Source organism: Amblyomma americanum, chromosome 8, assembly GCF_052857255.1.
Source record: "Amblyomma americanum isolate KBUSLIRL-KWMA chromosome 8, ASM5285725v1, whole genome shotgun sequence".
Classification (NCBI taxonomy): Eukaryota; Metazoa; Arthropoda; class Arachnida; order Ixodida; family Ixodidae; genus Amblyomma; species Amblyomma americanum.
Window position 1 is genome coordinate 13,155,780 of NC_135504.1, and position 24,284 is coordinate 13,180,063.

General features: G+C 45.6%; 1 protein-coding gene across 1 annotated transcript in view; it reads left to right on the top strand.

Annotated features, from left to right (window-relative positions):
* LOC144100048 (GTP-binding protein Rhes-like) overlaps positions 1 to 18,478 on the top strand; it is a 64,338-nt gene extending 45,860 nt beyond the window's left edge. The window contains exons 3-4 of the mRNA XM_077633097.1: positions 1,468 to 1,771; positions 16,421 to 18,478. Of these exons, the coding sequence (XP_077489223.1) occupies positions 1,574 to 1,771; positions 16,421 to 16,927 (705 nt within the window). The 5' untranslated portion in view covers positions 1,468 to 1,573 and the 3' untranslated portion in view covers positions 16,928 to 18,478. The remainder of the gene's footprint in view (positions 1 to 1,467; positions 1,772 to 16,420) is intronic.
* The last annotated feature ends 5,806 nt before the right edge of the window (positions 18,479 to 24,284 follow it).

The following is a 24,284-nucleotide window of genomic DNA, read 5'->3' on the forward strand; positions in this document are numbered from 1 at the left end:
CACAGCTGCTAGTTCTGCTTTGTAGAGATATTTTTCAGGCGGACATGCAGCATGGTCGGAAAAAAAGTTACAGTCACGTTTAGTTCTTATCAAGGAAATAATACATGTGATGCCGAGGGCGTCAGACAGTATAAAAAAATGTGAGAAATTAAGTGAGTTCGATTGGCAAGATTTTGCCTTAAGCTGCACTTCATCCAGCGGAATGGAGGTTTCGAATTTCAAACTGTCGCCTGGGCGTGACAACCTTTCTTTTTTGTAGCGATAGCTACATTACGGTAGCATTTCGAGCCTTCAGCGTGGCTGCGCTGCCACGCTGTCACGTGGTGTGGAGCAGCTGCCGGCGGCGCGGCGCCGTGGCTGATCACGTGGTTGGTCACGTGACCAGCCACGTGGTGCGGAGCAGCTGCTGCTGCCGGCGGCGCGGCGCGCCGGCGAAACCGAGCTCCCACAGCTGTGCGCATGCGCCGTGTCAAGTGGGACGTAGGTGAAGGAGGAACGCCCAGCGAAACGGAGCGGAGAAAGACTGACTTTGCAATTCAACTGAGCAAGTTCCACTCGGCCAGCTGTAGCTATCGCGTCACTCCAGGTTTAAACAGAGCTAAACCACCGCCATTTTTTTTATTGATCAAAACGCTGGTTTCGAAACCAAGCAGTCAAATCTCACTTCCTTGAAACCGACCGCACCGCTGCACCTGCACCTAGGTGGAATTTCTCTCCGTTCCAAGTCAGCCCGCGTGTGCCATAGAGTCGCACACGCCTACTGAGAACACTTCTTCAAATCATGCTTTATTGAAATGTCACTGTGCCCTCTGAGTTTTTGACAATTAAAATTCGCTGTGTCAGTTCGCAATAGCAACCGTGCATTGCATTTTAATTCTCTTAATCGAAGTGCCATAATTGCAGTTAATATGTAGAACAGGGCCGGCCACTTCGCTGATAGGGGTGTATCTTGTTGTTCAAACCTATTTATCATTTATATCTGTTCAGCCACCCCTGCTGACCAACATCAGAAAGAGTGGAAGTAGGCTGACGGAATTACGCACTATGTTCGACAGACCTTTTGTTTGCCGTAACCTTGCTTCGCCACCGGGCATTCCTTTATTGGCAAAGCATGTCGGGTCCTAAGATGTCGACGATATTTTTGGCGCCTTCAGAACAACGTGCCTGTATTCGGTAGAGGCTGCAGTTGAAAGACGCCATTTGGTTTATAAAGGACTGCGTAGAGCTCTGGTATGAACACGAAGCATGTAACTTCCTGGTTGAAACAAAACATCTATACCTGTCAGCTGCGAGGACTATGTTCTGGCCAATATGGGTGAGAATTAGCCATTCTGAGATAACTTAGCAGTCGCGGTTGACTGAGAGTGTGAATAAAAACGGGGTAGTAGTCATTAACCTATCAGAGTCCCTGACGGCTGCGTTCACACAGCACCACCGAACATCTGAATTTTCTCTTTTTCTCCGCAGGGTAGAAACTTGGTCGCAAGTTCCTTGATTGGAGCCTGCGTTGTCGTCCTGTAGACAAGTGGGAATCGTTCCTTTCCTTCCTGAGCCAGTAGCTGAAGGAACAATCATGCCTGGCACAAGCCAGGTGCCTTCACTGACGGCCCTGCAGCCTTCCCACGGAGAAAGTGGACACAAGGGTGGCCACCTGGCCAAGGACCACTACCGTGTGGTGGTCCTCGGGGCGGCTCGGGTGGGCAAGACGGCCATCGTGCACCAGTTCCTCTACGACGAGTTCCCCGTCGACTACTTCGCCACCGTCGAAGAGGTGAGCGCCTGCCTCTTAACTCACTTGAATACCATGGCTGGGGCATGCACTACAGAATGTGAAGACGGAGTTTATTTGTTTTTCATAGTATTTTCCTCTCCTTGTAAAATAATTAGGTGTGCAGGCACTTCGCTTCGCTACAAAAAATAAAGAGTAATTTGTATCTCAATGTTATTTTTGCTCATAAGCATCCGTACGTCCACACATAGATGATTCTAAGAACAGTGGGCATCCACATGATATTTAGGGTTTACCACCTACTCGCTGTTGAGTCGGCAGGAGAAAAGAAAAACACTGCTTCTTTTTAAACCGCCATATAAACGAGGGGTTACAGACGACTAAAAAAGCCAGTGAATAAATACTACACCAAATAATGAGTGGCCGAGTTGGCGGCGCACTATGCTGGCCTGCGAAGAGGAAGCCACCATTCAACTAATTCGTACTAAGCTCTCATCACAATGGCAGAGTGGCTTTGGAGTTCGTACACGGAGTCCGAGGCACTGAGCCGCGGTAACCGCACTTCGGCGGTAATTACGCTAACGTCCGTGTGTTGTGCAATGTCAGTGCCCGTTAAAGAACCACTGCTTTTCGAAATAAAATACGCAGCCCTCCACTACCACACTCCTCATAGCACACGTGAGCCTTCATTTCAATAAACTCTGTCCATCATATCAATGCACACGACAGGAACTTCTAACAGCCCGCAGCGAAGCCGGCTACCTTGAGGACGAATCACGATATCGGAGCTGGCTAACCGCGAGAACAGCTTGCCTTGTTACGCCAACTACGTGAAACTAATCCATCGGCAATGACCAGGCCACATTGACTGATATCAGTCAGCTTATGTAAACGTGCATTATTGGATCCTGCTTGCCTGCTGCAAAAGCCAGTCGTTGCGTCGGCGTGCATTCCTATTATCGTGAATCAGTTCAGCGTCCGTTATACAACTAGAGCACTGGCACATGCGCTTAAGCTGGGGTACCGCTCAGTGGTTACGGTCTAGTCAGACCTGAAGGACAGACGAGCAAACGTGTATTTTCAAGCTTGAAAGGTAACCTCGATTAATACATATACTTCTGCAGAAACTCCGTAAATAGCTGCTCAACAAAAACTCCTCTAAAGCATAAATGAATACTCTACGGCATTTCTTGTGGTTAGGGTAATCAAGACGCAACACGTTTCACATTGCAAGATCCTGCACTTCGCAGTCGCTGAGAAACGGCCGTGCTGATCAACCGGTGGCCTTGTGCTGAAAAACCAAACGACCCGAACTCTCAGCCAACGGATTGGCGCATTGTGTACGCGCAGAAAAAGCCAGGATGATCAGAGTGCGATGACTCCTCACTGCCTGCAGAATCATTTTCAATGCAGTGAATGGAAGCTCCTAAAGATCAGGAGTTGTGAACGGGTCTCATCACTAATACAGAAGCGGAAGCCATGGATCCGCTGGCGTTCGGCCAACGAGTCAGTTTCCCTGCTGCAACGTCGTGTTAGGCTTACGCCTGCTAAGGAGAGAACACGCCAACATAAGTACTATCATTTTCTAATGGCCTCTATCTCAAACACAGGGAATGCAATGCCTGGCACAAGTGTAGGATAGCAATGGAAAGAAATGCGAGCGCGAGGTTTAAGAGGCGCATACAGGAAATTGTAATGCACATAGAGGAATGGGCTCTTAGTTTAGGCAATTATATGTGCGTCCCTATGATGTTCGGCTGTTTCTCGCTAAATCCAGTATAAAGTAGGCAAGAGCTGTGGGCTGGTCAAGCTGTTTGTGCGCAGGTTAACTCCCGCCATCTATATATATATATATATATATATATATATATATATATATATATATATATATATATATATATATATATATATATATATATATATATATATATATATATATATATATATATATATATATATATATATATATATATATATATATATATATAGTTGCATGGTAGTAAATAAGCAATATTACTAATGAGACAGAATTAAAATCTTCATCGGAGCAACAATCCTGCGCTCTCCGGCATCCTCCGGCGACGCCTGTCATGAACATCACTGATTGGCTGGTGGACGTGGCATCATAAGCGAATTCACCAGAGCCTGAAAACTCCATTGTATGGAAGGACGTGACGTCACCTGACAAATAGTTACGTCACCAAACGGAAGAATGCCCATTTACTGGAAAGAACTGACGCCACCGTACCGGGTTCGTCTGTTTAAACCCTCTACATGCCAACCGTGGCAGGTGGTAGGTGACGGTGAGTAATAACGAAGAAGGAAATGGCGAAGAATAGAGAAGCCCTACGTGCGAAATGGATCGCCTCCCGCTTATTCTGCCCTCTTCTAACTATATGCATGTATGAAATAAAGAATAAAAAGTTTTCGATGCATTAGCGACGCTAACATGTCCTGGAATCCTGGACAAATATATTGAATATTAGTATACTGTTTCCGATGCACTAGCGACGCTAACATGTCCAGGATTCTTGGACGATTATATTGAATATTCGAATATTGCTTCCACTGCAATAGCGACGCTAACATGTCCAGGATTCTTGGAAGATTATATTGAATATTCGAATATTACAACGTACTCCTAAGGAAATACTGAACGTAAATGTGTACTTTTTTTATGCTTAGCAAAATCTTAAAGATTTTTCATCGGCCGCATCGAGCAGCTCAGAACGCCATAGAAGACCAAAAGGTGGCGCTTTTGACGATATGAAAAATATTAATAGCGAAAAATGTAAGCCTGATTACGGCAAATCAGAGGATCTAATGTCCGCTAGAGCGAATTAAATCTTAGAATATATGAAAAATTCAACTCATAAACTCTTTCGCGTTGAAAAATGTTTGTGTTCAATATTGTTCGTTATATATAAATAAAAAAATGAACAAGGACCACAAAACAGGATCATGAGCGTGAAATAGCCGGTGCTACAAAGGTGCCTGTTCACGAAAAAGTTTTGCCATCTACTTTATTTCTGAAAAATTATGCTTGTTTGCGTGGAAATAAAACACGATTTACATTTACCGAAAAATTACTTGTCAGCATCAGAGCTACTTTCCAAACACTTGCCGTGGTGGCTGAGAGCCAAGGGCGTTCTGCTACTCGTCGCTGGACTGCATTGCTGTAAAGCCCCCCGAATTGCAGAGCTCGTTTACTCTCAATTCTAAGCGCCCATTGAAGAACCAGAAAGTGGTGGATATTACTATCGAGCTCTCCATCGTCCAAAGCGCGTCGCATGGCCACCATTTATACACTTCGCCTCGCATAAAACTAATCAGATTTGTTGTTCCTGGCAAGCGTGCCGTTGTTTTATGTACGTTCGTTTGGAGATTTTCCGTGTTGGCCTCAGTCGTTGAAGTTGATGATTTAACTCTTCTCACGCAAGGGCAACTAGGACCAACGAGCGCCTTGGCATAAGGTGTTTTTCAACTGCAGAAAAGCCAAGATTCTGGATCCTTGGAGTAAGCCTTCATCGCAGAAGACAGCTTTGAAGGCACTTTTCAAGTTCATGAAGAACTCAGGACTGAGTGCAAAGTGGTGAACTATCAGTGTGTGCCCTGTGTACCCTCCATGTAACGGCCAACGAACATGTGGAAAAGTGATCATCTCCCTTTGTTCTCTCCCCTTTCTATCTCTCCCTCCGTTCCCCTTCCCACGTGTAGGGTAGCATACCGGGCGCTGCATGGTTAACCTCCCTGCCTTTCCCTTTGTCTTTCTCTCTCTCTCAACTGCACCAGTTCAGGTGAAAGGCTCTTTTTCCAAGCATTTTACCCCGGAGTAGCCGGAAACCGGGCCAGAGAACAGCTACTGACGATTGGAATACCAGTGGATGCCTGCCAGCACTATGGATCGATCCATCGCCTCCCACGCATGAGGCAGATGCCGAAACCAGCAGGCCTCCTCTGCTTTTTTTTTTCAGGCATTTCATACAATTTCATGGGCCCACTCGGATGTGCCATGGCGTCAAATTAGGCGCTTTCGATAAGCTTGAGGGCAGAACAGCCCCTCCAGTGCACGTAACTTGTCAAAAGAGCCAAATTTTGTTGCACCACAGCGTCGAGAGTACGCAGTTTTCAAAATTCTAAAAACTGATATGAGTACTATTTGCGGGTAGCTGCGCGCCTCTCGGGGAGCAACACGCCTTTTTCAAGTCTTTTCGTCACGTTTTCATTCCTGCAGTGTTCAAGAAAATTGGTTGCTGTTCAAAGACAAACTTGAAAGTCTAACTAATAGATTCATCCCCCAAATTAGTTTTCGTTCTAATTCACAAACGTCATGGTTTAGTAAAACACTGAAACATTTGGAGAACAAAAAGAAGCGCCTTTACCGTTCAGCCAAGTCTCAGGGGACGCGTAGCGCATTGGTAAAATATCGCGAAGCTGAAAGATCATATCTCGCCGCTATTTCTAATGCCAAGCCTACCTTTTTTTCTCCCGGACTTACCGAATATGCTAACTAGTAACCCCAGAAATTTCTGAGAAAATTATCAATCCCCATCGCGCATCAGAAATAGTTCTCACAGATGAGTCAGGCACAGTTTTTACTGATGCTGAGTGCGCTGCTATGTTTAACTCTGCCTTCTCATCTGTATTTACAGAAGAAACTGATATACCGCCATCATTTTCAGCACCACCCTCAATGATAAATTGTGCTATGCTACCAGTTGTCTTCACGTCATCTGGCATTTCGTTCCTAATGAAAACCATAAAAATTTTATCTTCATTCGGCATCGACAATATTAACTCAAATCTTTTGAAAAATAACAAGGATATTTGTGCGCAATTTTTATGCTTACTTTTTTCACAGTCACTGTTATCAGGTCAACTACCACGCGATTGGCAAAGCGGTAAGGTCGTTCCAGTCTTCAAATCGGGTAAAAAAAAAATTCACTGCTTAACTACCGTCCCATTTCCCTTACCAGCGTACCCTGCAAACTCATGGAACACGTCATCTACTCTAATGTCATTAGCTTCCTCGACTGTCACAACTTTTTTCATTCTGCGCAACACGGTTTTCGAAAAGGTTTCTCATGCGAAGCACAGCTGGCCATTTTTATTCATGATCTGCATGCTAATCTTGACTCTAACCTACCGACCGATGCTATTTTTCTGGAGTATGCAAAAGCGTTCGACAAGGTTCCTCACAAACGTTTACTACTAAAACTTTCATATTAGAACCTCCCCTCTAATATGTTTAAATGGATAGAAGAATTCTTGACTAGCCGCTCACAGTACGTCACCGTTAACAACCACAACTCTAATCCTATCCCAGTAACGTCAGGTGTACCGCAAGGGTCTGTCCTCGGTCCGCTTCTGTTTCTAATTTGTATTAACGATTTACCAAAGCATGTATCTAGTAATATTCGCATGTTCGCCGATGATTGTGTAATTTACCGCGAAGTTAATAACGCTTCTGACCAAACATCTCTTCAATATGACCTTAACCGCATTCAGGAATGGTGTTCCAATTGGTAAATGAAACTTAACCCCCAAAAATGTAAATCTTGTCCTTCACGCGTCGCCGCAACCGACTTCATTTCACATACGTCATAGCTAACGTCCCTGTACACCCGATTCTATCATACAAGTACCTAGGCATTACCTTGTGTAGCGACTTGCCCTGGAGCACACACGTTACGAACATCATTGCATCCGCTAATGAAACACTTGGATTTTTAAGACGTCATCTCCGCCAAGCCCCTAAACATGTGAAGTTATTAGCGTACAAATCCCTTGTCAGACCAAAATTAGAATATGCATCATCCATTTGGAATGGAACCCGCCCCAAGCTTACCTTATAAATACACTCGAATCAGTCCAAAACAGAGCTGCCCAGATTCATTCATTCATCATATTCTTACGACATCAGTGCGTCAGCGTTGAAAGCTGAATCCGACCTAATGCCCTTATCATCTCGTCGCCGCATTTCCAGCCTTTCTTTGTTTCATAAATTTTTTCATAGTTAACTCGGCCGCGCACCCTATATCGTCTCTCCAGCCCGCATATCTTATCGCACTCGTCATCCTTTTCAAGTTTCTCGACCTCGTGCCCGAACTACCACCTTTGCCGCATCATTTTTTTTCCCCGTACTGCAGCAGTCTGGAACGACCTACCCAACGACATCGCAGCCATCACATGCTCATCCAACTTTGCCAATAATGTTACCAATCATGTTTCGTTGTGTTAACACTTGCTTACCAAAATATATGTACCCACCCCTTATGTAATACCCCTCGTGGGTCTTTAAGGTAATAAAATGAAATGAAATGAAATAAGAGAGGAGAGTAGCAGTACTAGTTAAAAATGTAGCCATTCAATATTACTTAACCAACCTACTGGTTAGCATATCTTAGCAGTATTCTGATGCACCGCAGTGCGGCGCATCACATCATAGGTGAAACACTCTCTATACATTAAAAAGGATATGTTAGCAACACTCAAACTTCGCTCACAAACAGACAACGGACGCGCATCTTTACTATCCTCGCTTGCAGAAATCCCCCGTTTCAGCACTAAGAATGTAAACACGCGCCGTCCGCTAAAAACTGTTTTCTGACATTTATATTCTCTTCGCGTGGTCCGTCGGACTTCGCCTGGTGTCCCACTTATATCCCTGCGCTCCCATCTCCGGCGTCGGCATCATTATATTCTCGTTGTAACCCTAGCGCACGTGCCTCCAGCTGCGGGAGAAAACAGCAGCTGCCTGAAACTGGGTCGCCAGTCTCTGCCGAAGCCTCTATCCAGTCATTATCTCTCTTGCTTGCTCGCTTCTCAGGCAGCGGTAGGGTGCAGACGGTTTCATTCCCGGAAGACCGCTCTCTATGTGTTCGCTTCTGGCCGGAAAAATAAAATTAAGATAACTCAGCAAGTACTTCTCAGCTTGGATAGAGAAAGGAGAAGGCGCGGTGACCTGCACAGTCATAAAAGATAGGTTTGTTTTGATTTGTACGCGGTGGAAAGTGCACGTGTTTGCCTTGAGAGCCTTTTTTAAGCGAGTTTTATTGCCACAGGGCATCAATCATTGACGAAGTGTGATGAAAGATTTAGTAATGATTAAATTTATGTAAAAAGGTTAGCTGATTTTATGAAGTCCAGTAGAGAGCGATGGTACGGTCCCTGCGTCCAGGCAATATATGAAGCAGGGTTGCGCGGTGAAAGACCCGCTACGTTCAGGTGCCGGATCTTTGTAGGCTGAGACTCTCTGGCCTTTGTTCTGTCTTGTTTCGGTCTGAATAAATGAAATGAGATGTAGTAGCTCGTCGTCATAGGTCCTCTCTGTCCAGCATTCTCGGACAAAACTCTTAAAAATTGAAAAACGGTGCGATACTGTTATGGAAATATTAAAGGTAATGGTACATTTTTCTTACATGTATCAAAATCTTTCTTTTAAGGTGTTTCCATCGATCGCACCGAACAGTTAAGACTGCCACAGAGAACCCATGGGGAACGCTTTTGGCGATAGCAAAAACGTTAATTAAAGAAGACAAAACTGCCATCGGTTGATATACGGATATATTTATTGATATAGTGAAATCTTGGATTATATGAAAAACGGAGCTTATAAACGTTTTTCCGCTGGAAAATACTCTCGCCCAGAATTGTTGGGTATGTGTGTGCAAAAGCATCAGTTGAGACATGTATACAAACGAGAAAAGAGCTGGGAAAGCAGTCGGCCACTTTCAACCACATCGCAAACATAATTTGAGTGAAGTCAGACTAGTTTAGCCTTCTTCATTCATTTCTTATGCTTACACCTGCGAACCCACTCAGTCAGATGCTACCCGGCCATTACCCACAAGTACGAGAGCACATGCCTCATGCTCACACATGAACATGAGTGCAAATGAATTCCAGGAAGCACGTGTGCGCAGAACTCGACTATTATGTTGCGAAGCTTCAAGCTCTCCAAGGGTAATAACTGAAATTCACCGCAGCAGTGGCCTAGCGGTCTCAGCATCTGCCTCATATTCGGGAGGTGCGGGGTTCGATCCCCAGTGCCGCCGGGTACCCACCGGTGATACAATGGGTACCAGCTTTCCCCTGGTCTGGTGCTCGACTTATTTAGGGTTAAATGCTTTGGACATGGGTCTTTGACCCCACCTTGAGTAGAAGAAAAGTGCCTTGTGACATGGCGCTCTTTAACCCCAATTGGCCTTTCGCCATAAAAATCTATCATCATAATCACCATCAGTAATAAAAATTCAGGCACGTCCATGAGCTACCCTCGATTGTAACGCGTCCTTCGTATACTAACAGTATATCTTAGGAACCCTTGAGGAAAAGAACTTTTCCTCAGGGCTGTAATATCAGGCATCAGGTGATTTTGGCCTGCTTGTGAATTTAATTTAGCAAACAAAAAGACAACCCGGGCTACAAACAAACTTACTAGACTATCTTAAAGGGACACTGAGGAGGAATTGAAGTTGGCTTGTATCGATAGAATAGCAGCTCCTGATCACAAAAACGCCACTTTTACTGAAAACAAAGCTCTTGTAAGGTAGAAAATAGCAAGAACCAAAATACAGGTGTCGCCGCCACAGGCCAATCTCGCAAGTACAAGCGTGATGACTTCCTAGGACAAGAGGCGCCACCTTGGAAGAATTTTCCTGACTTCATGGAAGCCACCAATCTCTGAGGCGGGCAAAGGAAGGTTGCGCACCGTACCGCTAGCTGTCAGAAATCACGGAGTCTGCGTTTACGTCACGTATCACGTCACTCCGTTCTGAGACGTCATAAGAGTTGCCGTGGCGTCATAGGAGTTCCCTGAGTTTGAATCAGAGCGGCGGGAAAAACTTTTTCATCTTCGAATCCAAATTTCTTTGAAATAAATGCATCTTTCGCGCCCGGACAAGCGGCAACAAAGCCATGAAATGCCGAACTATCAGATTTTGCTAACAAAAAAAAATGATAGAGTTCTCCTCAGTGTCCCTTTAAAGAATACGGCTCACATTGCGCCACTGAGAAGGGTAGGCACGTAATGAGGAAGAGTTATTCACACAAGCGACCTGAAAATTTGGACTCAAGCATTAGAGCCTGCAGCTCAAAAATTTTGCTTCTACTAAAGGAATTAAATAGGTGCAAAAAAAACTTACCTGCGACTTGAACAAATAAATGCAACTGAAAATACTTAAACCCAATGTTCACATTAATGCGCACGATATGTCGACACAATTTTCTCCCCGTATGCGGCGCATACCGAAAAGGTCTTATCTCTCGGGGCAAGGAGCAGATTTATCGCCAGAAGCCGTACTCCCAAAAATAGAAGAGTAATAGAGGAAATATAATGAGAGCATGAAATCAGTGCAACGTGCAGCTCGGGTCTGAGTGAAATAAGTTGGGTCAGGAAACAGGATTATCGCAATACCGTCCTAGCTCGCAGGAACAAGGGCTCGAATACCATTTTAATTCGTCAAATGCTCTTAATGAAATGGAGGTTGCATGATATGCAAATCCGCTTTGGAGAACCTCATTACATATCTGAAGCAAGTCAATGCCACCTTGCATAATCTGCGAATACCAACTGCAAGACACACGCACAAGCTAAATATTCCGTGCGCTTGTTCAGCCGGCCGCATGATAGGACATACGCTGTTATAGTATATGCGGCGTATTTCAAATGAGCAGGATATGCACAATCTTATTTCGGGCCTTCAAAGAAACCCGCCGCGGTGGCTCAGTGGTTAGGGCGCTCGACTACTGATCCGGAGTTCCCGGGTTCGAACCCGACCGCGGCGGCTGCGTTTTTATGGAGGAAAAACGCTAAGGCGCCCGTGTGCTGCGCGATGTCAGTGCACGTTAAAGATCCCCAGGTGGTCGAAATTATTCCGGAGCCCTCCACTACGGCACCTTCTTCTTCCTTTCTTCTTTCACTCCCTCCCTTCTCCCTTCCCTTACGGCGCGGTTCAGGTGTCCAACGATATATGAGACAGATACTGCGCCATTTCCTTTCCCCAAAAAACCAATTATTATTATTATTATTATTCAAAGACAATCTGCGTTATATTCGGCCTCTGTCTATGTCCCTTACCGGCAGCACAAGTACATGCTATTCGAATGGCTACAAAAAAGAAAGGGAAGGAAGGGGGGGGGGGGGGGAAATGAAATGGGAAGTTCAACCATTCTGTAACTGCCTCAGAGCCGCATGCTGCCTGTACTTCTCATGTTGAGAAAAAATATTCTGCAGAGCTAAACTTCGAGTCGTATTTATGATACAATATTTCAGCTTCTCCATGTTTTCCTTTCATGTTACCTTTTCCTCGACATTTTGAATAGAACGTCGACCTTTCTTTATTTCGATCGTTATTTTTAATTATGTTTTTACTAGTCTGGTGCCGTGATTTTGAACGTGATAGCCTTAAGGGCGCCGCGAAGCAGAAAAGCCGGCGGCGGCGTTGTCATCGATGTTGTTGCAACGCGAAAACCCCAAGGAAGCAAAGAAAATAAGTGAGATAAAGTAGTGCTAGAGAAGTTGGATTGGTCGCAAACGTCCTAGAATCGCTTAAACATGCAAACATGCATTGTAAAGTAATTGCAGCGAAAAGCAACTTAGGGTGAATTACATGCGAACGGAACCCAAGACCTTTCGATTGCGAGACCGGCACCTTAACCATGGGCCACAATGGCTTGTTGGATCGTGCTGAATAAGCGAGTACCTAAGGAATGCGCTGTGATCTCTGACTTTGTGAAGTGTCTTAAAGACATGTACTGATGTGTACGAGCACTTATCAATATGCTAATTAAGAATTAGGAAATTGAGTAGGCGATGCGAAAGGGACCTGATAACTTTACCGCGATCTCGTCAAAGGCAAAGCTTAAGCGTCCTTTAGGTTTTTCTTTTGTCTCTTTCTTTTCGACCATGCGCAACGCTTTTTACAACCACCTCTACTGTTTGCTTTTTGTGATTTCCGTCGTTGCAAACTTGTTTCGGGCTCGAATTGTTAGGTTCCTCGTTTGAAGGCTGCCCTCAAAACAGTATTACGCAGAGAGAGCGCTACCTCGCCTTCTCCCCAAGATGTTCTGTCAAACAAGAGAATTTATCGCTTCCGTATTCCATCCGGCTGCCGCCTCTCTGTCAGACTCGGCACGTTCTTTTCGGAGGATTACCTCAATTTCGCGCGGCTTAGACCATGCCGCTACATTCGGAGCAAATTGGCACTACTGAGGTGTTTTCAGAGCACGGGTACAAACGAAACTGAACAAACACTCGTCGAACGGGCAACATTCCCTCCTAGCGAACTAACGAAGCAAGTGAAGATCCCGAGAAATGTTTTCAGTCGTCAAAGGTCAAGGTTGTGGGTGAGAGAGGGAACGAAACTTAAACGAGCTTCAAAGAGTGCGAACGCGAAGCTGCCGCCTGCTTTCCTTTTTTTTTTCTGCCTACGTTGCGGCAAACAAGCCAGGCGCAAGCCCAAGGCATTCATGCGCAGTGTTTCTTTCTGGGTGGTACAGGAGCCTCATTAAAAGATACCTTTGAACTTTCCTTTCTGTTCTAGTCAATAATTGTTTTTTTCTTAACAAAAGTTGTCCCGCTTGTAAAATGAATGAGAGCGTGTGCTTTAATGAGGAGTGCTAACTTTGACCAGCAGTTCTTTTTCACACACACGCAAGAAGTGTACGTGAGAGAGCAAGCGAGAGGTAGGTACTTGAGAACTAAGCGAAGCGTCGGGTGGGGGTATTAGCTCAATTTGGCGGGGCTTAGACCATGTCTCTACATTCAGACCAAAGGCAAGTATCTGAAAGCCAGCACTCCTATCTCTCACTCCTTTCTGCGGACAGCTGGGAAAGCGACACTACTAACTAGAGTGCCTGTTCCTGCAAGGAAAAGTAATTGCTTACTGTAACGATAAATTTAACCCAGCTGGGCGTAAGAGGTGAATGAAGAGCGTCCTACTAAGTATTGGTGCAGTCGACTGTGTAATGGCCTAAAGTAACCTTGTCTTTGACATAGCGATCTCTAAAGTCGCACAAATCTTCGTATGGGCGCTAGTACCGCACTCCGCAAAGAGTTCTAATCGAAAAACATTTCAGGTAGAGACTTGAAATGCATGCCCTCTGACTTTGGTTGTCATTGGTGATGGATTACGGCGCACTTTTTTCTGTTAGTGTTCGTTACCGGCTTCTTGCAAGCTGGCCTGACTAACGTGAATAACCAGTACTTTGTACCTGCAGGTATATGTGTGCAGTGTACACCGTACTGTACATGGCGGTGTACGTTCTGTTCAGCTGTGCAGATGTGTTCCTTTAATATTCGTGAAAAGCCCTCAAGCATGCGGAGCTTCCTTTACTTCCCCTTCTCCTTCGTAGCCGGGGCAATGAGTGGAGAATGGTAGCTCTGCCGCCTTCCATCTCCTCGTAAGTTCCCAAGCTCGCAGGCAAACGTAGATCACACGACCAGTTTTGGCGCATATTGAGAAGAGCTCAACCTTCAGTTCCGCACATGCTTTACATCAGAACATGCTCCGACCCCCGGATCGACACGGCATTTTCTGGTTATAGCATTCGACCGTGACTGTGACTGCGTTTCCCACAGAGAAACCTTCTCATAACAGCTGTTGTTATGAAAGCCGCTAGAGCTTTTACACGATGCAAATTGACGATTTTTGCCTCCTTCCGGTATACCTATAAGCTAAGGGATTAACCCTGTCCAGGAGGAGTGACTTGTCGCTTAGGGGGACTGAGGACTGTTTGGTGTCTGCTGCGGATGTCTTTCCTACTATGTCCCCGGGCTGCCCAAAATGAGTGGAAAGAGACACCTGCGAAGGGTGGTCGAATGACAAATAGAGGAATCGGTGCCTTGTTAACTGTCTAACAATATTCTAACAGAAGATGCTGAATCATCACAGCTGCTCACTTGGAGCCTCATTTTTTTTGCATGGTGCAGACACGGTCGTTGAAGGCGAGCACCACAGTAGTCAGCGAGGCAATCGAGACACAAGGGAACCTGCAATAACGGATAGTATAAGGAACTACTGCAGTATGATGGGAACTGCGTTTAAGTAGTACATACCAACATTAAGGCCACGTGCCATCGGAGAGTGCAGGTCAATGGAGTGCCGTAAGAACAATGGGTGTACAAGAGAGAGTTGCCTCACTGCGATGACTACGTGGGTGGTAGGTGGCACACAAGGTGGAGATTGAGGGCACGCTCCGTAGGAAACAGCAGGTAAAGCGAGTCCAGTGTGAACCAGTAGTGGAATAAGTGGGCTATGACTTCGCTGGAGCGTATGCGTGTCCACATGTGTCGTTAGATAGACAGGTTTTCTAGTGGAATAGTCAGCACCAGACAAGCTGAACATAAAGCGTTCCTTCGCTTCTGGCTGTCTGAGAACTTGGAGAAAGTAATATAAGCCGGTAAGCTGGACTAATCAGTAGAGAGAATGAAGACACCATTTCGTAGAAACCAATTTGCTTAGGGGACTGCCCAACATACAATATATTACAAGTGTGTAATTGCTGATTATCATCCACACAAGTGGACGCCGACGAATTTTTTTTCAACGACAAACCCCTGCGAAAGCTGCATTGCTTTCTTTGTGGCCATAATGATGCACTTATATGGGTGCTAATAAATAGTTTGTTGTTTTTTATCGTACTCAAGAAGAACACTTAGAAAAGACCCGAGGCCGTAGAGGCATGTTGATAAAGCTAAGGAAATAACTCTTTGCCTGCCTCTTTCACCATGGCCAGGCGTGACGCCAGCAATGCCATATATCTCCGATCTTCGTCAGGTTCGACCTCAGCATGCAGCGTTAAAAGCTCTCGGAGGCCCGACAGTTTATCATCATCATCAGCCTGAGTGCACCCACTACGGAGAAAATGCCTCTCACATCTCTCTCCAACGACCGTCGAACAAACGGGCAACTGTATCCTCGGCACTTGAACAGTAGTGAACATTGTATTTTAAATTATTTCATATCTCGAGATAATAACTTTAAAAACACTTTAAAAGCCTAACTTAAAGCTGGAATGTATTTTAGGCAACTTTCGTCCTAAAAGGCAGTATATGCAGCATCACATTTCAAGGCGTAACATGGAGCGTTGGTCAAAAGTATACATCATTTTCGGGCACCATGAAGGTCGAGTGCTTGTTCGCTAACCGTTGTTAACAAAGACTAAGTTATAAAATCCGATTATATGGGGTTTTAGTTTTTGAATTACTTTACTAAACTAACTGCATATCCCAGCACGAGTTGCAGGGCCTTCCGAAATACGGAATCTTCGCTGTAACAGGCTTGGCTTAAATGATTAACATTAGCCATGTCTTTCGTTTGTGATGGGTGTATTGTAATCTGTCGCACTAAAACCCACGTAACTAGGTGACCTCTTCGGTGCCTGAGTGGATCTTTTTTTCAGTTCCTGAGCAGTGAGGCGCACGATCGAATCCCCGCCGCAATGGCCCCATTTTCGTATAGGCGAAATGGAAAAAAGTACGTCCGCTGGGCGATCTAAGCGCACGTTACCGAAGCCTACATGGTCGAAAGAAATACGGAGTCTTCATTTATGTCTTATTTACTGCCCACGTGAGCTGCGGAATAATAACTTCACATACGACTGCCAACACTATCCAATTAGCCAGTTGCAAGCAACCAAGCAAATGTTCAGAGAAAACAAATGTTTATTTTTTTTTTGCTTCCGCAGTTCCACACGGGCGAGTACGAACTGAACGGTGCCTCGCTGACCCTGGACATTGTGGACACCAGCGGCAGCTACCCTTTCCCGGCCATGCGCCTGCTGGCCATCTCCACGGCGGACGCCTTCATTCTGGTCTACGCAGTAGACGACCCGGAGTCGTTCGAAGAGGCACGCCGCATCCGGGACCAGATCGTCGAGCAGCGGTCGGTCAGGGCTCCCGTGGTCGTCGTTGGCAACAAGTGCGACTTGCCCACCGCCATGCGTCGCGTGAGGCGTGAGGTGGCCGAGACCATCATCTCCATCGACTGGGAGCACGGCTTCGTCGAGTCCTCGGCTAAGGAGAACATCAACATCCTTGGCATCTTCAAAGAGCTTATGGTACATGCCAAGATCCCGTACGACCTGAACACGTCCTTGGTGAACAAGAGGCGCCGGTCCCTGCCCGTGTACCCGACCAGCCCCACGATCAAGGACAAGGCGCTGCTCAAGAGGAACAGCTGCGCCGTCTCGTAGCTGCGCCATGGCGACCATTAGCCTTCATTTTCGCTTATGGACTTGATTCATCTGCAGGCCAACAACTGGGATGTATTTGTAACCTGTGCACAGGTACATAGCTGAGACAATAGTAGAGAATAGCTGCAGTGATTTGTCACAAACAGTGGCGCCGTGCACGCCGCGTTCAAGAAATGCTTGTCCTCCCACGCCGTACCAAAGGCGCGCAAGGTCGGGATTTTCTGATTAAAGACAGGCGCACCTGAGTGGTGCTTGCATGGACAGTTTTTCAACAGTACCCAAAGAAAAAATTATTGCTAGGGTAGTCAAGACGAGTGCGCAAGCCTTTCGCGAGCCCGTGGGCAGTCTTGACCCACTGCGCGTGTGATGCACTGCTTTGCCAGAGGCAACAACCTTTGCGCAATGACACAGAAGCACTACAGCCACGGGTTAGTTTCGCCATTTTTGCGACGAACGCGAGGACCAGCAAATGCGCAGTGGTCCGACTCTGCTCATCGTCAAAACAAGCTCCTTCGACGAATACCCCACCACTGTGATTCAGGAGCTAGCTACAACCGAGAAGCACTCTGTGTTTACATCTGCTGCTGGCGGCAGGTCACTGCTCGGAGGAAAAAAAAGTCGCGGACTGTTCGACTAGGAAAATAACCTAACAAAGGTGTGACCCACATGAAGAAAAAGCGCCGAAACTGTAGCATAGAGCAGGGAAGCTATTTCACTTAATATCAGCTTGATCCTAGAGGGACACATGCAAGCGGTCTTGTGGCACCATGGTTCATTGCCTCCAAGAAGACAGCAAATTACCTGCAGCAGTCTCAAGGAACGACGAAACTATACATGGTGCCGGGAACAGTGTGACATGTGCATCCCGCAGAAACTGTATCAATCGCTTTGAGATTTAGTGAAAGGGTGTTTTCTATGACGTCAGTGTACCGTAATGCATTCTGCGAACGATTTACGCGTGTTCTAGCCACGCGGAGAAAAAATGTTGATGCACACCGATAACAAAAACAACGCACGTACAAAGTGAGGTTGCATTATAGCAGATGTAAAGTGGTTCGATGAATCCTACAAGATTAGTCCTCACTAAAGGCGTTAAGTAAATCACTATTTGATATTAGTAAACACTACCATTGCATCACTGTTTACCAGAAGCGATTGAAGGTTCACTATGTGCCGCAGTGGGCATAGTTTTTCATTGAATTCGTTTATGGTCCGTTCCTCCCAATGAATTGTTCAGTTTGTGCTTGCTTTGATGAATTAACCTCCTTAAAACAAAAAAAAATCGTTCGGTAGTCTACAAATAGGCGTGACCCTCTAGCGATGTGCTGATGCTGATGCTTTTTTTTGTTGTGATTTTCACTGTAACAGTTTATTTCTTTTCGCAGATTTGTGCTTTGCAATAAAGCCCTCTCGACTAAGGAGGCTTTTTTTCGCCCTTTGCGTCTCCGAAGAAGGCTGGTTATTGTTTCGTGAATTGTTTAAACAGACAATACGACGATGGTGAAGAAAAATGCTGCTTACGCGTGTAAATAAAAGCCGTTCGACTGTCAAGGTTCCTCGCCTGTATTGCTTTTGTGTGCATGCGACGGGAGTGGCTGGGCGACTGTGTATGGTTCCAGATGCACACTGACTAATAAGCAGAACCGTGAGAAATTAGTAATTATTCATAAGCCTCCTTCCATACCAGCTTAGATTATTGATAATCAGTGAATTCTCCTTTTTTTAAATGTGCTTTGTCAGGTGGGATAGAAAGTGAATTTTTCGAAGCGCAGAACTCATATACGGGTTTACCCCTGTATGCAACCTCAAGATTCAGAATGACATCAGAAGAGCAACTGCTTGCCGACAGCTTGCACAGAGCAATCAAACACTTGACTGCCGTGAGGAGGCGCAAAAAAAATCCATAAGCCAATCCATAAGCCAGATTATTAGTCCACTTCACTGACGGAGTCATACTGCACATAGAGTTCAGCAGGGCCACTGATGATGAATAGGATATCTGCAGCACTAGGCCTTAAGGGCAGCACAATGTCTGCCATGGATGCAAGCGCTGACGCCAAAAGCTAGTATTGTTCAAATTTATAGATATTAGCGGTGTGGTAAGGAAATACCAAGTTTATACTATGAAACGGGAAGTTTTTTACACAGCTGTACCAGTATGAGAGGCTTTCTTTGGTATTATGGATTTGCTGTCATAGTATGACACATCTAAAAGCTCACGGGTTAACCGCCAGCCACCTGCGGAAAGCCACGCCCAGTTAAGTCTTACCACAAGGGATATGTGGGCCAGGAGTAGCAGGATTTATAACAGTGCCATATGCGGATCTGTGCTCAAGGGAAGCCGCGGAGGTGGATTCGCTCACTTGTCACAATGACTGCAGTGTGCAGATCAAGAAGGTACGCCTTACCGCCGACCATCTTTATTCTTTCACCCGCAAACCATTTTATATCAAGCCATCATAACGCGACACATGCAGGCAAATATATACTGAACGTACTGATGCAATGCGAGACTGAACATATACTTTTTTTTTCTGCATTGTCCACGTGGTAGCAGCCACAGGTGCGGAGGCATTCATCAATAGGCGGTGAGAGAGATTACTATGTCTACAAGTAAAAAATCAGAAGAGGACGGTGGGAATTGTACCTTGAATGCAGCTTTGTACTAAAATGTAGTGCAGTTCAGAGGTTTAAATTTTAATTTCGGCTTTGCACAGTTTTGGTGGTAATGCGTTAAGGCCACCACTTTGCAGTACTGAAATGCCAGCTTGCTCATTTTTGTTTCCCTTTTTTTCTGTTGCATATGTCAAGCACAAGAGCATAATTTTCTTTTATGTTAATGACAAAAATTGTTTGTACAAATGCATCCATCTGTTTGGTCTTCTTTATTGGGCAGTATCTGTAAATAAATATATACTGTCGCTTTATGCTGTATACTTAATCATCAATATAACTCATAAACATGGATTCGTAGCTTATTTTAAAGGCACATTTTAAAGTTAGTTAGGAAGATTAGCCATTGGTAGAACAGAAGAGAGCGCATATCTTGTCAAAATAGCCGATCCACTAAATTTTGGCCGCGTGCGCTTCCGATTATTAGAGTTCTTCTCCGTCAAGTTGGCTACAACTTCAGCGAGTAGAAGTCATCGTATCACCGTGTTTCAAAGCGCTTCCTGTGGTTATGGATGCAGGAGCTCGCTTAATGAGAAAACCGCAAGATTAACTGATACGCAAATAGAAACCAAACCAACACCTACAGCTCAGGCCTCATCTTCTGTATTAAGAATACATTAGAACAGTGGAGGAAGAAATGACAATAAGAGACTAATAAACTATTGCATTCGGAGGGTCGTCCGGTTAAAAAAAGGGGAATTGGGGCGACACTAAGTTCCGCTTTTAAGGCTCTGAGGTGATAGTGTTGATGGATCCCAGCAGCGGCTCCTCTTGCGCAGGCAGACACGGACTCTGTTTTCATGTTATGTGAAAGACCAAACAACACACATATAAAGCCCCCTTGAACCAAGCTGCACACACGAGTCTCTGTGGCCAAAGGGTAGCGAGTCTGACCAGCGACCTAACGACCAGGGGTTCGTTTCCCAACTCATTACCGAAAATTTCTGCTCAGCAGAACTAATTTCCTTCATATACCTGCTGGTCTTAATGACGTTCGAGCAATGTTGCGGCCTTCTAATGAATAGTTTTCGAAAGATATTTATCGTTTATTGTTTAAGCGGGTTTAACGTCCCAAAGCGACTTAGGCTACAAGAGACGCCGTAGTGAAGGGCTCCGGATAATTTCGAAGTGTTGCTTGCTGGGCGAGTTGGGGATCCATAATAATAGAGCAGCGCGTAACAAGACATGACAAAAGGAGGAGGAACACAGAACGACACGAGCGCTCGTGTCGTTCTGTGTTCCTTCTCCTTTTGCCCTGTTTTGTTACGCGCTGCTCTATGATTATGGATGATTTCGACCACGTGGGGTTCTTTAACGTGCACTGACATCGCACAGTACATGGGCCTCTAGGATTTCGTCTCCATCGAAATTTGACCTCCGCAGCCTGGATCGCACAAGCGTCTTTCGGGTCAGCAGCTGAGCTCCATAACCACTGAGCCATCGCGGCGGCTATAAAGATATTTAACCACTGTTCAAATCCGCGGCTTCAATTGAGACGCAACCACCTTTTCGCCTAATACGAATTTTTCTCCCACAACAGCAACGGATGCCGTCGATTTTTCCGCAGTACAGGCCCCTTAGAGCTATCGCTTAAAATCTCGCGTGTTTTTCCGCTGATTTTAAACGAGGACTGTTTTCTCATTCATTCTTCCTATTACTCTCGTCCTTTCTATGTATTCCCCACTTCCGTCTGTCGTTTTGTGAAGAACAAGGTTACACCTCTTTAAGCAGCCACCCTCTCCATTGTAATTACAATTAAACCTTCACTTAGCTCCTTCCATCACTACATATCTTACACACCGATAGAATCCTAACACAAGGGACACTTCGGGCTATGACGACATTATTTCAAATATTTCTTGAATGCTCTTCTTGAGATACCATCCAAGTAACGTCTAAAGTATTATGACGGAAGTTCCCCCTCGTAATTACTTTTGCTAGCAAGTATATTGTCGCTGCCTCACTGCGGCGATGTATTGTGTTCTTTCTGCACTCGCTAGAAACTAGAAGGGCATAATTAATGGCACTAATAAGACCATGCCACGCTGTACACAATTGGTCGTCGTACTTACGCGTGCCGCGTAGTTTTGCACTCGTCATTAAAATTACCGTCATTAAGTTACCGAAAGGTTTTTTTTCAAATATTTTTACGAAATTACGTCCGAAAGTGCTATATCGAGGAAGAAGAAATTTTCTGGAAAAAATTTTCTGGAAAAAGCAGGCGTGGGAATATTTTGCTCGCATTTAGACTGATCCTTTTCACTGCGCCTTCCAGATTACATCCCTATTTTTCAAGCAGAGTTTCTAGCAGTTGTACTTGCTCTACGCAAGCTAGACCCCTCTATTACAGCAGTTGCAGTAATTACTGATTCTTTATCTTTGGGTTCGTCCCTCGTTGCACATGTTGACGGTCCCATTTTGACAACTTTCTTATCCTTACTTCCTCCGCATTTGAGCCTTGTTCATTTAGTACGGGTTCCCGGTCACAGCAGTGTGACAGTAAATGAGATTGCTGACAATCTCGCAAAGGCTTCCCTCAGCGGCCCCGTGTTGCCAATCATCCCGGCTACAGCCAATATTACAGCATCTAGATTTCGGCGACGTGCGTTTTTAAGCACGCAAGACACAACACTTTTAACATCGGCGGATTATGAGCACCTTAAATATTATTGGAACAGGAAAATTTGTTGCTCTCGGCAGCTTGAAGTATCACTGACGAGGCTGCGCTGCCGCATCCCCCCTCTAAATTTCTATTTACACAAGTCGGGTTTGGCGCTCTCTCCCCTTTGTGCATTTTGCCGTGAGCCTGAATTTATTGAACATTTTTGGCTGTATTGTCGCCGATTCAACTCACTGAGAAAAATGTTGCTGGAGGAGCCCTTGCAGCATCTTGGCCTTAGTTTGAGCAGCCCGCTCTTGCTATCATTTGGCGCCACCACATTTGGATTCAGCCACAGATCTGTTTGTACCGCTGTTCTAAATTTCCTGATAGAATCTCACCGACTGCCTTGACTAGTGTTCCAAAATTTTCTTTTTTATCAATTATTACATTTTGACTTAATCATTATTATTAAATCCCTCTCTTTATTATTATTCTTATAATTTTGAATTCAAAACTCTCATCCCTTTTCTGTTCATGAGGAAGAATTCACCGGTGTTGCGCTCCCGCGTGCTTTTCCTTTTTGTTAACTGCGTTCAGGTGAATAGCCACCCGATTCTTGGCCGATCCCCCAGTGTGGGTATGTGCCATCTTTTGATAGGCAAACAACAACAACAACGAAAAGTGCCTAGTCCAAGGTCTGTTGCGTTTCGCGTGGAATGACCCCACAGTCAGCTTCAGATGGCATTGTGCCTGATCCGGTCGAAATTTTGCACATTGTTTGAATCGCTTTGAACAGCCCGTGACGACACGTTCCACTGTGAATGAGAAACCTACACATTTTGTACGGACATCCTCCTTCATTAAACAAAACTCACAATAGCGATGCCGACCGCGCCTGACATCGCAATCTGCTACCTCGCTCATAAAATATTTCTCACGCCTCGAGCAGACAATGAATTCAGTGCCAGGCATCACACATACGCAGCGCGGCGGCATCTCCATATGCGACGCTCGCCACAACCCACCTCACTTCACGGCGAAATTCAGCTCGGCCAGAATCAATGCCGTTCACCGCAAAGTTACGTAAGGGACGAAGCAACGCACTTTATCCAGTAGCCTGCTTCCCGCGCCATTCATCTTGGTTCCCGTTGTCTGTTGTGCAACAAAGCCCGCACAAAAGGGGCCGATGTCGCAAAATTGCGTCATCGTGGGTAACAACCGCGCATACTCCGAATGCTTGTTGCGATCTAACCGCAGAACCTGAATCGAACTATTCTAAAGGTAGCCGAGCGTTTCTCAACACCGAACGGCAGTTTCACGTACTTTTATGTTTGAGGTAGGCCAACATTACGTCACATAAATATTGCTCCCCAGACAATACAGGCGCAAGGAGTTTCTCTGCGGGGAGAAGGATTTTTCCTTTTTTGTCATCAAGTAAAAGGCACACATGGTGCGTACCTATAACAGTTGGCAGCACAGGCTGTTATTTTCATACAGGGTTTTTGTCCGCTAGGAGGAAAATGAATGTTTCGAATGCATCCAAGCGCGTAGTTATATGCTCAATGCAGTGGTTACAAATGTATTCTGGACAGGGAGAAACGTGCAGCAGACGGGGAAGGGTTCGCCGCGATGACCCGCAGTGCTACGTTCATTCCGCTTTCCGCACGCCAAGAAGATCAAACATGCCTCGTCTGCCGACGGTGAGGCCAAACGGATTGCAGTCGAGTCAGTGGCCCGGACGGGACCGGTGTCAGTTGGGCAAGAGGACAATGCCTTTGCGCCGCTACAGGTGCCGGAGGGCAGTGCCTGTGGGACACTGACCTCACCCATCATGTGTCGAGAGGTCAGGGGCGACAGAATCCTCACATCGCCGTCGACCTACGCAGGCGCATTCGTCGCGTGCTTTGGGCTCTGTTTGTGCAGGTCTGATCACTACCGCGCGTGGCAACACATTTCATCAAGCACGTGTGCCCCCGTTGCTGTCTCGTCCGTCTTGTGTCCCCTCCAGCTGGATTTATTCGTCTTCCCGCGTTTTCATCCCTTTTCCTTATTATCCCTCATATTATGTGAATGAAGCCGCTG